At 49.6% G+C, this 17,219-nt stretch overlaps 1 protein-coding gene across 1 annotated transcript; it reads left to right on the forward strand.

Moving 5' to 3' along the window:
• The first annotated feature begins 2,920 nt into the window (after nucleotides 1–2,920).
• On the forward strand, nucleotides 2,921–11,737 carry TRIM45 (tripartite motif containing 45). The gene is made up of 6 exons (XM_047084978.1): nucleotides 2,921–3,958; nucleotides 5,622–6,355; nucleotides 7,630–7,759; nucleotides 8,339–8,453; nucleotides 10,479–10,605; nucleotides 11,464–11,737. The coding sequence occupies exons 1-6, from the start codon at nucleotides 3,471–3,473 to the stop codon at nucleotides 11,610–11,612; spliced, it is 1,743 nt and encodes a 580-aa protein (XP_046940934.1). The 5' UTR covers nucleotides 2,921–3,470; the 3' UTR covers nucleotides 11,613–11,737.
• Nucleotides 11,738–17,219: the final 5,482 nt, after the last annotated feature.

A 17,219-nucleotide genomic window follows, 5' to 3' on the forward strand; every position in this document is an offset into this window, starting at 1 on the left:
TAGGGAATCCAGATTTTATCCTATGGCGATAGGGAGCTAGTGCAACTTTTAGAATGAAGACTGACTTGTACCATGTTTTCACATGTTTTTAGAATTAATTTGGGAAAAATCATAGGATTGGTTGAAAAAAAAATGGAGGGCAGGGATAATTCAGAGACTACCGTAATATCTGAGGTGAGGGCGTAATACTACAGGTAAGGGTCCTATATCATCCTAAAATTCTATGCAGTATGATGTTGGCAGTGGGCATGGAAAGAAATTGGTACCTGCCTGGACATGGAAAAAGAGAAAGGAAGCCAGGAACACTATAAGGTTTCAAGCTGGAGAGAAGGGGGAATAATGATATCCTGGAGAGAATAAAATAGGAAAGTTCAGAGAGCACAGTTTAGTGAGCGAAAAAGTTCAATGAAGTTTAAGGTATGTGGGGTTTAGGAAGATGGGGACACAATGAGTGCAGATTTAGAACAGCTGTGACCAAAGCTCAGGGGAGAAAGTGTGGATGTGGGAATCATCTACGTAACATGACAAATAGAGAAAAAAAGGTAGGGCATAAAGAGGACGAAGGGAAACCAGGGAAGGAGAGTGTGAGAAACAGCCCACAAGATTAGGCCAGAAGAGTAGAGGATTTAGAAAAAGAAAGCAAGTTTTAAGGATAAGGAAGTACATAACAATGGTAAGTACTAAAGAGGCTGTATATTGGGGAAAGTATATTGACGAAAAGTGACTTGGTCACTTGTAATCTACAAGTGAAAAGTTTCAACAGAAGAGAGGAGTTGGGGCGCCTGGGTGGTTGTCGGTTAGGCTTCCGACTTCAGCTCAGGTCATGATCTCGCGGTTCATGGGTTTGAGCCCCACATCGGGCTCTGTGCTGACAGCTCAGAGCCTGGAGCGTGTTTCAGATTCTCTTTCTCCTTCTCTGTCTCTGCCCCTCCTCCGCTGGTGCTCTCTCTCAAAAATAAACATGAAAAAAAAAATTTTTTTTTAAAGGAGGAGTTAGTTTATTTGAGGGAGGAAAAAAATGGGTGGTGATGAACACAGAAAGCAGGGCAATTCTTTTGAGGAATGTAGTGATGAGAGTCACAAAAGTCAGCTAAATTGAAAGTCAGCTGAGTCGAGGGGGGATATGCATCCCCCTTTAGGACTTGATCACAACTCTTGGCAGAAAGAACATGCTAGTAAAGGAGTGACTGAAAATGTACGAGCAGCAAAGTTTTGAAGAGCCAGGAGAGGTTGGAGTAAAAGAGCAAAGGTCTTGAGGAAGAGAAGAAAAGCAGTCAGGATGGGTGTGAGAGGAGGTGCGACAAACCATAGATTTTTAAGCAGAAAGTGAGTTTTCCAGATAGTCTTGCTTTTCTCACCCCATTCAAGTTACCTGCTGAGTACATAAGGTATTAGATGCTAGAAAGGAGAGTCTGAGTCAGAAGGAGGAGGAGAAGCTGAAGATATCCAGGTAAGGACTATTTTTTAAGACCTTCGTGGTCATACTTATTTTTAGAAATCACACATCATTTTTATGTAACAGTGACATTGGACTCATTGCCATGCTGTATTTTGGAAATGGCCAAACATTTCCATTTTTAAAAACGTTTATAGTTTTCATACTCTAAAGTCAAGTGTTATTTTGTTTTGGGTTTCAGATTCCATATTTTTGTAAGCTTAGGTTCCAGGCTAAGTGTGCCTCTAGCATGAACTCAATGAAACAGCTGCCCATTGGGTCCAAATCAACTAAGGAAGGTCAGGAACAAAACCAGCAGTGAGAGAACCAGGCATACTGGACAAGCTTAAGGGACTGGAAATAGAACAGTGGAGGGAAAGGAGCTAGAGGGTTACCATTTCTGGAAATTGTGGAGATACAGGTCCCAGATCTCGGGTGTGGCAAAGCCCCCACAGGGCCGAATAAGGAGACTCCTGGTGAGGATACTTGAAGAAGGAGACAAAGAAATTGCCAAGGCTGCCTGTCGCGTTCATCTTCCCAATTATTTTGTGAGCCCACAAAGGGTTCCCTCCCTCTTGGCCAGGAGCCACTCTCCCATTGTGACCAGTCACGGGCCCCCTTGGACTGACTGATCAAAACAGCCGGACAAACTTGCTCCGTTTCTGGTGTACGAAACTGTAGGCTTCTCGGTGACAAATACCTAACCCCTCTGGCCTTCCGCGCCCCTGGCCCCGACGGGTCACACAACGGCTTCTTCACCCCAGGGAACCACGAAGCCAGCCCTCGGTTCAACGGTCTCCCAGACGGGTCCCCAGAACCTCGGGGCCCTGAGCCCCAGGAAACGAAGCTCTTATAACCTGCATGCTAGGCCTGGGGGATTCCTGGACTAAAACAAGCTGAGGAGGCCCAGGCGGGAACTCGTGGGCTCAGGCCGGCCGAGCAGAAACGTCCTTCATAGCTTCCGAAGCCTCTGGGACGAGGACCCCCTCGTCCTACAACTCCCAGCAAGCTGTGCGCTGAGCAACTGACAGCGCCACCCGCCAATGGAAGGGCCCGGTCTGGGTCCGTGGGCCCAATCCGAGGGCGCAAAGGAGGCCGTCCCCGTGGCAGACCAGCGGGGCTTTTTAAGTGGTCCTCTGGCCTCTCTGGTCGCCACAGCGATAGAGGGATCGTCCCCGTAAAAGGGTGACGCTGCTTATACTATGCCGCTCACTTCCAGCCTCGCTCTTTTCCTCCCCTCCGCCCTAGCCCTCCCGCCGCCGGACCCCCGGCACTTAGCTAGATCCCTCCCCTACCCGTCGGAGTGGCCCGGCGAAGATGTGGAATTTCCAAATCTTATTGGATGGTGGTGGTGTCACTCTGGAGGGAGGCGGGACCCCCAGCGGCGAAGGCCGCCCCTCTCGGACGGTGATTGGACTCGCCTGAGTAGACCGGGCTGGGATTGGTGCGAGGAGGGGCCAGAGTCATCGGGCACCTTGAGCCGAGGTGTCGGGGAGGCGGCGGCCGCCGAGAAGCCGGCCGGACTCGCAGCTCCTTTTCCAGCCGTCTGCGGTCCGCGAAGGGCCGGGTCGAGGGAAGGAGCGGGAGCCCCCCTCCCCACCTCATCACGCGGGGGCGGGGGAGGCGCTTGTCGCGTGTCGGGCGCAGGACTCTTGGGGCCGGAGAGGGGGCCGGGACGCGGGAGGGGGGCGGGTAGTGGAGGAAGTGAGAGGTGCAGGGGTCCAGGAGTTGGCATCAGGACCAGCTCAGGATTTAGTCCTGGAAGTGCTTCCGGGGCGGAGGACTTGGGGGGCAGAGGAGGGCGTGGGTGCGTCTGGTATGGGATGCCATGGAAAGGAGGGGGCCCTCCTAAATAGATCCGTGGGTGGTTCCTTTGACTCTTCTATCATTTTGCCCTTTGCTTTGCCGAAGAGAGAGTCCCCATGGTCTCTGCTCAAATTCTGGAAACTTTCTCTTTGGGTGGGCTTAATCACCTACTACTTTATTATAGAACTACCCAGAGCCTTTCCTGATACTGGGCACAAACGTGGGGAATATGTCAGAAAACAGGAAGCCGCTGCTGGGCTTCGTGGGCAAACTCCCCAGTGGGACTGCACTTGGGAACTCAGGCAAGACTCACTGCCCTTTGTGCATGGGGCTTTTCAAAGCCCCCAGGCTCTTGCCTTGTTTGCACACAGTTTGCACCACGTGTCTGGAGCAGCTGGAACCCTACTCGGTAGTGGACATCCGAGGGGGCGACTCTGACACAAGCTCTGAGGGGTCAATATTCCAGGAACTCAAGCCACCCAGCCTGCAGCCCCAGATCGGCATCCTCTGTCCGGTATGTGACACTCAGGTGGACCTGCCCATGGGTGGAGTGAAGGCTTTAACAATAGACCACCTGGCCATGAATGACGTGATGCTGGAGAGTCTTCGTGGGGAAGGCCAGGGCCTGGTGTGTGACCTGTGCAGCGACAGGGAAGTGGAGAAGAGATGTCAGACCTGCAGAGCCAACCTCTGCCACTTCTGCTGCCAGGCTCATAGGTAAAGATGGGTTACTCCACCTGGTGTAGCTTAAGAGCAGAATAAAAAAAAAAAAAAAAAAAGTGGTGTCAAGCCAGAAATCCCTTGTGAAGAGATGGGAAGGAAAGCACTCTCAAGTGCCATGTAAGGTCAAACAGCAATATATGCTGTGATGAATACTCTAGAATGGTAGTTAACTCCTGCACCCTTACATGATACCTGTAGTAATAGTGGAATCAAGGTTTGCATAGTCCTTTTGCGGTTTGGGAAGCACGTTCACAGTTTCCTTGGGTCATTAATCGCTTTTTGTATAAAGGATAATGGTAGTGGGTGCTGGCTAAACAGAAGAATATAAGAGCATAGCCCCTGGCCTTGATCTCATTTGATGCCTTGCCACTCTTACAGAAAAGCAGGCACTGTTTTCACTCCCATTTATTATTTGAGGAAACTGAAGCTCAACACTGTGATTTGCCAAGGTCCGCCAGCTGGGAAGGAGTGCGTAACAGAACCGAATTTTACATCTAGGCTGCATTCTGTGCTGCATTCTGTGCTCTTTCTGCTAATCCACGCTGCCCTCCAAACAGCATAAGGTGCTATTTGGCGGCGCCCCACCTCAGCCTTTGCCTTGTACTACCTAGAGTCACTCTGGAGCTTGGTGAGGTGGGCCGGTAGGTGCTTGTTGGGGTGCAGATTTAGGTCTTTCGTGGCATTTGGTGAAGTTTGCCACATGGATCACTCTTTGTCCCTTGTCCACCTTCTCCCCCATTCCAGGGCATCAGAATAGAAAATAGCCATGATTTTAGGATTAGCTTAAAACAGTTTCTAAATTCTGCCTTCCATTTGTTTTCTGGTCTCACCCACAGAACAAGTTAGTAGTCTTCAGTCTATTTTTAACTGGTAATTATGACTGCCTTGCTGCCAATCAAACAGCTGATCTTGTTTTCTCTACAGCCACGTTTCTGGTGCCAGAATAGGCATGTGAGCTCCAAGTTGATATAATGCTAACTGGAGGGATCGCTCAACAGTCATCAGGTTTTCTAGAGATTTCCTTGAAACTCCAGAAGGCTACAGAAAAGGGGAATTAAGAGAACTGTGATCCTACTGACTGTTGATTTCACTCTTTCTAATAATTTCGATGACTCGAGGAAAATTCTAGCTTGCTGCTTTGGGGTGATGGAGGCGCTGGTCATGGAAATGCTTTACCGAAATCTTAGGGAGACTTAATGTCACGGCCAGCCAGACACTTTTTAATTGCCTAGGGTGTGCTGCTGTGTCCTCTTGCATAGTTTCTGTCTCCTGGTGCTGGGTTACCACCATGCTCTCACCTCTAGCTTGCTGAAGGAGCAGTCCATGGCTGTTGTTGAAACTTGCCAAATTCACTCTTCGGAGAAAGTTCCAGGACATAGCCTTAGTGTCGCAACCTTTGGCAGAGTCCCGTTCCAGGCCAGAGAGCCCTAGTCCACTATCGCTTTATTCAATATAGTAGCCCTTTCAAGTAGGTACTATCCCCCCTGGGACAGATGAGGAACTGGAATCAGAGAGGACCCTGTGGTTAGTAAGAGGTTAGAGCAAGGGACCGAACTCAGGTTTCTTTGACTTCAGCGCCCATGTTTTTGAAACTGCCCGACTGTTTCCCAACTGAATTGTCCCCTAATGTCCCGATCCTGGCTCTGTTTGCCCCTAGGCGGCAGAAGAAAACAACTTACCACACGGTGGTGGACCTAAAAGACTTGAAAGGCTACAGCAGGATCGGGAAGCCCATTCTGTGTCCCGTGCACCCTGCAGAGGAGCTGAGACTGTTCTGTGAGCTCTGTGACCGGCCCGTGTGCCGGGACTGCGTGGTGGGCGAGCACCGGGAGCACCCCTACGACTTCGCCAGCAATGTTATCCACAAGCACGGGGACTCCGTGCGGGAGCTTCTCAGAGGCACCCAGCCCCGTGTGGAAGCCCTGGAGGAAGCCCTGGCACAGATCACAGAGATGAACAGTGCCCTCCAGAAGCGAGTGGAGGCTGTGGCAGCTGACGTGCGAACGTTCTCCGAGGGTTACGTCAAGGCCATTGAGGAGCACCGGGACAGGCTGCTGAAGCAGCTGGAAGACATCCGGGTCCAGAAGGAAAACTCCCTGCAGCTGCAGAAGGCACAGCTCGAGCAGCTGCTGGCGGACATGCGGACGGGCGTGGAGTTCACTGAGCACCTGCTGACCAGTGGCTCGGACTTGGAGATCCTCATCACCAAGGGGGTGGTAGTGGAACGGCTCACGAAGCTGAACAAAGTCGAATATAGTGCCCATCCTGGAGTAAACGATAAGATACGCTTCTCTCCTCAGCAGAGGGCAGGCCGGTGCCGTGGCTATGAAGTTTATGGGACCATCAATACGAAAGAGGTCGATCCAGCTAAATGTGTCCTTCAAGGAGAAGGTAGGAAGGCATTTGAGAGGGCAGTGGATGGGGACATGGTGTTGAAAGAGGTACGGCTTTTTCAGCCGGGGCCTTCATCCAGCTAGGAAGAGCTTCCTCCTGACTGGTTTACCAAGGGAGAGAGCCATACCGGTCCGAAGGAAAGCGACCCCTCCCTTGCCGTTTCTTTCTGTTTCGTTCTGGTCAGGGTATGGTGCGTAGCCCATACAGGGGTGAGGCTTGACCCTTTTCCAGTTGAGCAAAGTAGTAACTAGCAAGGACCTCAAGGAGCGTGCTATTTCTATCAGATGACAGAGGAGCCCGTGCCCGTAGAAGACGACAGGATAGGCCAGGGCGAAATCCTGCCTGCTCGGAGAGGAGACTGGCAGGCCCCAGAGTACTTGGATCTGGTTCTGAAGAGAGTTTCGGAGGAGTGAGGAAGACAGGGTTATAATGTACTTTCTTCTATGCCCTTTGTGGTTCATGTAAGTCACATCTCAGCATTGGAAAGATTATGATAAGCATTCCATTCAGTAGGGGGAGAAACAATTTCTTTTGACCATTCTGTCCCTAAAGGAGGCATGTCATTCAAACATATAGAGATTGGTCCTAACAGCAAGACGGTACCGTAGGGGCAGGCTGACTCTGGCGCGGGAATTCTTAACTGTTTGGAGGTCACAGATCCCTTTGAGAATGATCTCTCCCCAAGGAACAGCTATTACTTTGGGCACACCATTTCAGGAGATTCTTAGACCCTTCATAAGCCTCTCCAAAGACCACATGGTAGCTCATGAACTGCAGGTTAAGAAGCCAAGTTGCACCTGCTGGACCAGAGGCTGTAGCTACTGAATATTCCCCGCAGCATGCTGGCGGGAGTGCCGAAGATTCGAAGCTGATTAACCGACCCCCCTGCCTGTTCCAGCATGATCCACAGCTCGGGGAGAGCGGTTTGGGGGCTACTACCTTCTCTCACAGGGTCTAGAGCTTCTCTTCTCTGAATATGTAGGTCTGTCCTTAGGATTAGCTCCCTCAGGGCTGAGGTTCAGGTTCAGGATCCTGCGTGATCCAAGAGCAGCTACTGGCTGAGAGACAACCAGGCTCGCCAGGAGGGAGTGCCAAGAGGTATGCTCTAGGGGAAAGAGCCAGAAGAGAAGAAAAAGGAAGCAGGGCCATCACAGTAAACAGGAAGCACAACTGTTTGTTCTAAAGAGAAAAAGCGAGATGGTGTCTGATCTGGGGATGCAGTCACCAATGGTTGGCCTCTGAGATGAGGACTGAGTGTTTATCTTCTGCAGATCTCCACAGAGCCCGGGAGAAACAGACAGCCTCTTTCACCCTGCTTTGTAAGGATGCAGCAGGAGAGAGCATGGGCAGGGGAGGAGACAGCGTGCACGTTGCTGTAGTCCCCAAAGATAAGAAAGACAGGTTTGTATTACACAGTCAGGTGTCAGGGGTCATAGGGGGTGATGAAACTGGAAACTTGAGGCCCTTCCCAGTAGTGATATAACTGCATGGTTAGATCCCACTCCCCTGACGCTGTTAAAAAATGTGATATGACCTGTTGGAGCAGATGTGTTTTCTTGTGTGGGTTTTATGCCAGTACTCAATGCTCTGCCCCTCAGATTGTCTGCAAGATATTCTGTGTTGGACTGAATGGCCCCCTTCTCAAAATTCAGCCCCACTTTGCTACTACATTGTGCTGGGAGTGTATTTTTATGTCTCTGGAATCAGGAGAGAGGAGAGAGCGGGAGGGTACAACAGGAACCCCTCAAAGAACACAGTAACGCTTTCAAGGAACTCATCTGTACATCAGGTTGGATCAGCATTTATGCCGCTTCCCTTCTGCTGTAAAATTAATTTCTGAGACCAGTGGAAGAAGTGTCCTGCTGGGGGATACTTCAAATTAATATCGGGTTGAATGGTGTAGAGTTTACACCCTAAAGTAGCGGGCAGTTGCGGCGGGCTCGTGAGAGTGAGTGGTTATTGAACTCCGTGTGCATTCAGTCCGGTCAGAACGCTGGTACAAGATAACAAGGACGGGACGTACTATGTCTCCTATACTCCCAAGGAGCCTGGCGTCTATACCGTGTTGGTCTGTGTCAAAGAGCAGCATGTGCAGGTAAGTGAGCGGGACCCACGTGTGTGCCTCCCTGGGCTCCTTTCCCCTTGGCTCCTCTGGCTTCTACCATCTCAGGATGCGGGGACATGTCTCATAGGATCAGCTGTATGGAGGGGCCGAATAGAATTCTCTTTTTTACTCTGCTCACATTAGAAATGACCCAGACTTTGCTACTTTTAGCCTTACTAAAGGATGCTGGTGACCAGAAGAACTCTATCCCTACTGTACCTCCTGGCAGTTAGGCTTGCCTTTCATCACTCTCCCAGTTGGAGACTTCTTGATTTGGGAAAGATACCTCAGTCACAGTGGGCAGTCTGCCTGGGAACAAGTATACACATTCAAGCAATATAATCTAGCTCGGGATTTTCCAGCTTTCTTCGGACTGTGACCGGACATACTGGAACTTACTGTAACGCAGTTTGGGAGAGTTAGGCCCTCTCCCCTCAAATGACCAGTCTTCTCTCTGCCTGGCCATCTGCCCGCATCACTCTACATACGTGCTTAGCCATTACCAGGGTTACCACACGACCTCCACAGCAAGGGTAACACCTTCTGGTTTAGAGATTACAAATTTTTAAAAATTGGGCAATACTCAGCTCCAACAGAATCTCAAGTAGTCACAGGTGTTCCCCAACCAGAAAGCAATACTGACAGGGACAATAAAATACCATAGTGTCGTGATATGTTGGGCCTGTGGCGTGTGCACCAGGAAGACTCCTATTCAGCAGCACTTCCTGCCTGTCTGATTACGGCACGCTGGGGTGGGCCAGGTCCCTTTGCAAACATTCTCACACCTTTTTTCCAAACTGTTCAGGCATAGCGATCATTGTCCACTCGGACTGAGAAACAAACTTGCTGAAATACACATTCCCTGTATAGCAGGATCAGAATTTGAACCCATTTCTTTGAACTCTGGTTTGTTTTTAAAACAGATCATAGGGGCGCCTGGGTGGCTCAGTCTGTTGAGCCTCCGACTTCGGCTCAGGTCATGATCTCATGGTTCGTGAGTTCGAGCCCCGCATCGGGCTCTGTGCTGACAGCTCAGAGCCCAGAACCTGCTTCGGATTCTGTGTCTCCCTCTCTCTCTGACCCTCCCCGTTCATGCTCTCTCTCTCTGTCTCAAAAATAAATAAATGTTTAAAAAAAAAACAGATCATAAACTAGGGGTGCCTGGGTGGCTCTGTTGGTTAAGCGACTGACTTCATCTCAGGTCATGATCTCACGGTCTGTGAGTTCGAGCCCTGTGTTGGGCTTGGTGCTGACAGCTTGGAGCCTGGAGCCTGCTTCGGATTCTGTGTCTCCCTCTCTTTCTGCCCCTCTCCCCCTCCCCACTCTGTCTCTGTTTCAAAAACAAATAAAGATTAAAATAGATCATATACTCTTTAAGGGAAGAGAGATGGAACATTTGAAAGGCTTCTAAGGTGCCACACTCCTCTGCTTGGTGCTTTTGCAGACAGCACGGTTCCCACTCAGGGACAGGCACGTAAGCAACACTTATCAAATATTTGTGGTCTAACGTAGGATAGAAACTAGAGAGTGGAAGTTGTCCTTGAAGGAAAGGGGCAGGTAGGAGAGTTTCTAATTTGAGAATTATTCACCTCCCTCCCTTGCCTGTACCCTTATAGACCTAGACTAAGTGGATGGGTAAATGGATATGTCCAGGGGGGACGGGTGGAAGGAAGGGAGTGATGGCCCAGCCTCGGGGTTGCAGCGCACCAACACCCTTCCGGGACGGAGAAGACCGTGACATCCGTGACGCAGGAGCACAGATTGGGTTTACTCGTGTATCAGGTGGGCCACGTGCCAGAAGGGCCACACACATTCCTCAACTCTCACTGCATTTGTACCTGGCGCCGTTCAGCCGAGCACCCAGCTAGTTACCGCCCCTAGTCTGTTTCCCTGCCGTGGTCCCTGTCCTCCACGGCCAGGCCCTGGGACTTACACCGCATTTAGCACATGTGACGCTCAGCACACCCCTGTTGACTCATAAGGTGCTGTTCTCTGCTCTTGGTCCAAACACTGAAGGGCTCACCATTCACTGTGACTGTGAGGAAAAGGCATCGCTCACACACGGGCGTGTTTCACTGCTGCACGTTCTGCTCCAGCGGAGGCCAGAAAACCGCTCGCTGTGCCTGTGGAGGCACCATGCCAGGTAAGGAGGCTCGCTCTCCAAGTCCTGCCCCTGTCGGCCTGTCTCCCAGCAGTGGGAGTCACCTACCGCACAGCCACTAGGTTTAGGATGTTCAGACATAGGCTTTCTTGCTGGGAATATAATCTGTGCCTGTAAATATACCACAGTTCTAGAAGTTTCACTTAACGCTTCTTTATTCTGAAAAGTGAAATCGTAAGCTGAAAAGTTCGGAGTTCTTGTAGTTTTGATACAGTTCGCCAATCTTATGAGCCCTATGTTCTTCCCCAGGACATTCGATTTCCATCTGTACCCTTTCCCGCAGCCTGGCACTTAAAAACTATAAGTCCACTCTGTTCCTTTTAAAACCTTAAAGAAATTCCAAGCAAGGCAGGGATGGGGAGAAGGTCTGGCTCTTTCCTTGGGGGTAGGGGCATCAGCTCAGGCAAGAGATCTAATTATTTCTTTTAAAGTATTCTACAGTGTTTGTGCTCTGATGGCGGGCCTTAAGATGGGCTCAGGCACCGTTTTGCATAAACACTACAGGAACTACGTTCTTTTTTACTTCTGCCACTCTTCCCTTCTCTCTTATTTCAATTCTTTTTCAGTGAAAATCCAAACCAGCTCATCTCCTTGAGTTAGCAGAACGTTAAAACAACACTCTTCTTAGCACTTCGGCTAACTGACAGTCTTAACTGACCGTCTTCAGCCCTCGGGAGTCCTCCTGCTATGGAGGCGACAGTTTGTTCTCCTCACCGGGTTCTTACTAAACATTTTCACATCCATGAGTCTAAACGTTGCCAGAAGCTTTAGTTTCCCTGGTGAACTTCTGGACTTCACTCTAATGGCTGTCTTCTGTCTCCTCTCTGAACCACCATGCAGGTGGGTACCTGGGCTGTGGCCACGGACACAAAGGTCACCCAGGCCGCCCGCACTGGTCATGCTGCGGGAAGTTTGCTGAGAAGTCGGAATGCACATGGACAGGTGGGGAGAGTGCACCAAGGAGTCTACTCAGGACCGTAGCCCTCTGATGCTTTCCTGGCTATGCGGTCAGCTTGTCCGAGCGGTGCCCAGCGCAACTTCAGATGACCAGAGGACCCCAGACATTAATTCTGAAGAATCTGGTAGAATTAAAAACAAAGTGCCTTGTCTTATACTCTCGAGTTCCAAGTCCTTTTTTGTCAATTCCTCACTGATCATATGTGTGGATGGCCGAGCACAAGAGACCAGCACATTTCTCTTCGCGGTGATTGGCAGTGTTCACTCTTTTGTACGGGAACCAAGGGATCTGTGCAGTTGGAACTTATATCATGGGGATGTTTAGTTCCTTACTTTTTTTGTTTTTGTTTTTAATGTTTGTTTATTTTTGAGAGAGAGAGACAAGGTGTGAGTGGGAGAGGGGCAGAGAGAGAGAGGGAGACACAGAATCTGAAGCAGGCTCCAGGCTCTGAGCTGTCCACACAGATCCCGAGGCAGGGCTCGAACCCACGAACCACGATACCATGCCCTGAGCCGAAGTCGGACGCTTAACCAACTGAGCCACCCAGGCGCCCCTAGTTCCTTACTTTTGAATGCGTAACTCTTTTACTTCTCCCTGAGCCACATATTTGCTATTTTCATCAAGGAATGAAAGCCTTTCATCATATCCATTTCTTGCTAGCGCACTCTACATGGATTATAATGACTTGCTGTTCAGGTGAAGGTCCCGGCTTGACCCGTACACCACGCTCATCTCGTACTCGTAAGCCTGGATTACTCTTTGGTCAAGGCCATACAAGTAGTAGGAAAATAAAGGAACAGTGTTGAAATACCACCTCATAAATTTATTGCAGTTCTGCTCACGCCAGGCAATCTTGATACGTTCATCCTCCTCACATCCCTCAGCCCTGTGTCATTTAGAGAGGAGTCTTCACTTTTGTCCGAAAAGCCAGGGAGTTAACTAGAAGCTTTGAGTCCTAGAGTGCACCTGCTTAGCTGTCAGAGAATTCTTGGAAGAGGAAGCACACAGTGCCGGTGCCTCCTCCCTGCCCAGGGCTTCACTGTATATATTTGGTGTTTCCTTCTGGACTCTTGATTTCTTTTTTTTTTTTTTTTTTTTAATTTTTTTTTTCAACGTTTATTTATTTTTGGGACAGAGAGAGACAGAGCATGAACGGGGGAGGGTCAGAGAGAGAGGGAGACACAGAATCGGAAACAGGCTCCAGGCTCTGAGCCATCAGCCCAGAGCCTGACGCGGGGCTCGAACTCACGGACCGCGAGATCGTGACCTGGCTGAAGTCGGACGCTTAACCGACTGCGCCACCCAGGCGCCCCCTGGACTCTTGATTTCTTATGTGGCAAAAACTCAGCATGTATTAAGGATAATTACTGAAATCGGCACTGCAAGATCCATTAAGAAGTAGGTGACTCATTTGAGCAGTGAATTGGGTCAGGCAAAGGAAGTGAAGTTAGCAGATGAAACACACGACTGTCAGGTCATCATGGAACACGTTCATTTCCTCCTTAGGGCTCACAGATAGGAGCTATGTCGGAGCCGTAAATCCAAAGGTGTTCACTATATTCTCATCCTTTTCTGGGAAGATTCCCCTCCATGCTCTCTAACCCACATCTAATCTTCCCAGAAGACACTGATGGCCCCATGACCCTCATGAAGTGTTAGCTACTTGCTTTTCCTCACTCCTTCCAACTGCTCCAACCAGAGCTCAGGTAGGTGTCCTGTTAGCTCATCATTGCTGCTTTCCGATCAGTGCTTCTCAGCCAGGCGTGACCTTGGGGACATTTGTCCTTGCTACAACGGGGGCTGGTGCTCGCTCCTAGCATCTATTGGGTAGAAGTCAGGAACTGCTCAGTTTAGGACAGCTTTCTGCAACAAGGAAATATCCAGTCCAAACTGCTAATGGGCCGCTGTTGAGAAGCCCTGTTCCTGGCCATTACCGCTCTTTTTTTAAAAAGTGGCCCGCCTTGAAGCTGATGCCTTTCTATAACTGACTGCCCCTCCGTGGTTCAGCATCTACACAGCCCCACATCCCTCCTCGTTCCTTGAAGATTTTAGCACCGAGCTTGCTGCCGCTGCAGAACCACTCCTCAGTGTCAGAGTAATTCAGTGTCCACACAGCCTTCTTAATTCCAAGACCCGTTCTCTGTTCTTGTTCCCCCTACCTCAGCCAGTCGGTCACCCCCCGGACCTGGCTGGATTCCAACTGCACCGTCTGCAGAGTTTGAATTTCGAGCCTCCTATGACCACAAGCTCCCATCTCTCTGGCTCACCCACTGTAATAATCTGACTCTGCTTGGGAACCCACAACGCAGTGCCTCCACGTGCTTCCCACCATTCCCCTCCTGCCCCCATGTGCCTTCCTTCATCCTCTCTCCGCTTAGATTCTCCAGACCATCATTACAAACCTCTCCTGCCTGTGGTCTCCCTGTCATTCGTGACAAAGCCCCCGCTTGGATCCGACTCTCCACCCAACCCTGCAGAAATGATCCTGGAGAAAAACACAAGAACAAGAGGACTAGCCTTACTTTAAATCCACGACCACTAATTTCAGTGGGCCCTTAGCATCGCCCAGTTGCCTCACAACATCTCTCTAGTCTGTTCACTCCCCCACCCTGAAAAGATGAAATTATTTCTTACTTTCTTCTCAAACTCCCCTTTCCACCCAACTTCCCCTCCCCACTTATGACCCGGCCTCCTATTTCACCAAGAAAACCAAAGGATTCAGAAAAGAATCCCCTACCTTCCAACCACATCTATGCATCTGCTGGCATTCGTATCAAAAGCAAACCTCTATACATGTGGGGTCTGTACTAGACCCCATTCCATCTCTCCAACCCAGGAACCTTGCTCCCAGAACTCCCCACTCTGCTCACTGCTCATTTCAGAAAATAAACATGCTACAGTATTCCCCCGCCCCACTCTCCAAACAACAGGTTTCCCTTGATTTTTGTATTAGTCTGTTGGGGCTGCTATGACCAAAACCTGCAGACTGTGGGGCTCAAACAACAGAAATTTCTTTCTCCCATTTCTGGAGGCTGGAAGTCCAAGATGGAGGCCGGAAGTCCAAGATGGAGGCCCTTCTCCCTGGCTTGCAGATGACTGCTGCCTTGCCTTCATGCAGATATGTACATCCCTCATGGCTCCTTCTCTTCTTATAAGGACACCGGTCCTACTGAATTAGGGCCTGTACTTCTCACCCCATTTGACCTCAGTTATTTCCTTAAAGGCCCTGTCCCCAAATACTGTCACACTGGGGATTAGGGCTTCAACCTATGAATGGCGGGGGCGGGGGGGGGACAAAATTCAGTCCATCAAATCTTTCATTACCCTGACAACCGCTCCATTTTTCTGCTTCCCTTTTTAAAAACCTCGAAAATAATTGTTTGCTATCCCTGCTTGTCCTTGCACCCTCTCTTAGATCTAACCCAGTCAGCCCTTCTTCCTCATCACTCCACTGAAAACACTTATCAAGGTCTCCAGTAATGTCCACATTATGGAATCCAATGATCAGTTCCCAATGTTTCCATCAACAGCATTTAACACAGCTGATCACTTTCCCCTCCTTGAAACATTCTCTTCCCTTGGTTCCCGTGGCATCATTCTCCTTGATCGTCCATCTCACTGACTTACCCTGACTTTTCATCTTGGCTAGTTCCTCCTCGTCTCCCCAAGCCCTACACATTGGACAGCCCAAAGGATCCGTTCTTGCATTTCCATTTCTTCCCCCTCCCTTGGCTATCTCATCCCCTGCTGACCTGCTAAATACCATTTAGACACTGGTAACTCCTACGTTTATCTCCTCCAAATTCCAAAGGATTATATCCAGTGGCTCACCCCCTCTACTTGGATGTATCACAGGCACCTCAAATTCCAGATGTCCACAGCAGAACCCCTAGTTTCCAGTTCTCACTTCCCACCTGCCTACACTGCCAACCTGCTTCTCCTGCAGTCTGTTCTGCCTCTTTAAAAGGAAAGCCCCAATCCATTCTTACAGGCGGTAGAGCCCATGGCCCTGCAAACATGCTTGACTCCCCTCTCGAGCACCATATCCAATCCATGGGCGAGTCCTTTTGGCTGTCCCTTCAAAATACACCCCCAGAGCACTGCTACTGTCCTGGTGTAAGACACCAAGATTCCTCCCCTGCCTTCCTCCCCTACTCATCTCCCTGCTTTCAGCCCCCACCCCCTCCTGGGGCCCGTTCTCCCCTCAGGAGTCAGAGGCGTCCTTCTGAAATACCTCGGATTATGTCACTCTTCTGCTCAACACCCGCCAATGGCCTCCCATCTTACTCAGAAGAAAGCCAGCGTTTACAGCGGCCTCTAAGAGCTTGCACCCCAGCTCCCTGCTCTTGTCTCATTTCCTACCCCCATCCTTCCATCACCCTATTCCAGCCAGACCCACCTGCCCCGGGCTCCTCAAACTCTCCAAGTAGTCTGTCTAGCAGCCTTTACAATCACTGCCCCTCCATCTGGAGTGCTCTTCTCACAGACACTTAATGATTCACTCTCTTTCTCCTCAGGTTTCTGCTCCTGTGTCAAACATCGCGTCAGAGCGGTCTCTAGCTACCTTGGATAAGATAGCATCTCCCCACCCCAGGACTCTGTATCACCCTTATTCGGCTTCCTCACCACCTCACACACATACTCTACTTGTTTAATGTCTGTTCTCTCATATGACACTCGGCTCTGTGAAGACAGGGACTTGACATTATCGATTATATTGTCCCCATGTAGGACAGTTCCTGGCACACAGAAGAGGCTTAATCATTTTGTTGAATAAATAAAGGTATCATTTGGTACACATTTTAGTTTGCATCTCCTTGGTATCTGTTTCTACAAGCCACACTGCCCTTCCCCCAAACTCCAATATTTGTCATGTAACCAAATCCCACTTGGAAAAAAAATCGCAGCCTTCTCTCAAACCTGCTCTATAAATTATATGCACCTTAGGAACCAGCCTTGAATTTTCCAATTACCTCAGACATCCAGGGAATAGCTTTGCCATGAAGAAGCCTGTTGTATTACATCATTTTTCCCTGTGTGTCTTTTAATGAATCAGATTTCAGAACTCAGGATAAAAAGCTTACCATTTATTTCAGTTGGGAAAAGGATTTGGTAATTGTATAACTCTACTATAGATGAAATTATATTGCAACAGAAATTTTCTAGGAGACATCCAGGTTCTGGCAAGTGCCCTCGCCTTTAAGCAATATTAATAGTAACAATTCTGAAACAAATAGCATGACAGTTTGTGTGGGAGGTGGGGGGGGGGTGTGTGTCCTGTTCATTGGCCTGCGATACAATGGAGTCTAAACTCAATTCAGTTGCCCTGCCAGCAAAGAGTAATCTGCAGAGCCCAAGACCCCCAAGGTGAGGAAAAAAAGAAGTCTGAGGATTTAGGAATTGTCCCCAGTGTAACAAAGTGCTTCAGAAATCACTCTGGAGTTGTGAGCGCTGAAGCATCAACCAGGTGCAGCGTTATGATGTAAATTTGATCTGTGGTTTACTGGTAAGTAAAACGAGGGCCTCTGTCCCGTGGGACGCCGTAACAGGATAAACACGTTGGCTGCCTTAGATCATAAACACACACGTATACCTGTCAGCCCACCCACTCCAATCTCTAAAAAGCAACCGTCACTCA

This window comes from Lynx rufus, unplaced genomic scaffold (genome assembly GCF_022079265.1).
Source record: "Lynx rufus isolate CCGP_SWC_20201006 ecotype Redwood Valley unplaced genomic scaffold, mLynRuf1.p SCAF_2, whole genome shotgun sequence".
NCBI classification, from domain to species: Eukaryota; Metazoa; Chordata; class Mammalia; order Carnivora; family Felidae; genus Lynx; species Lynx rufus.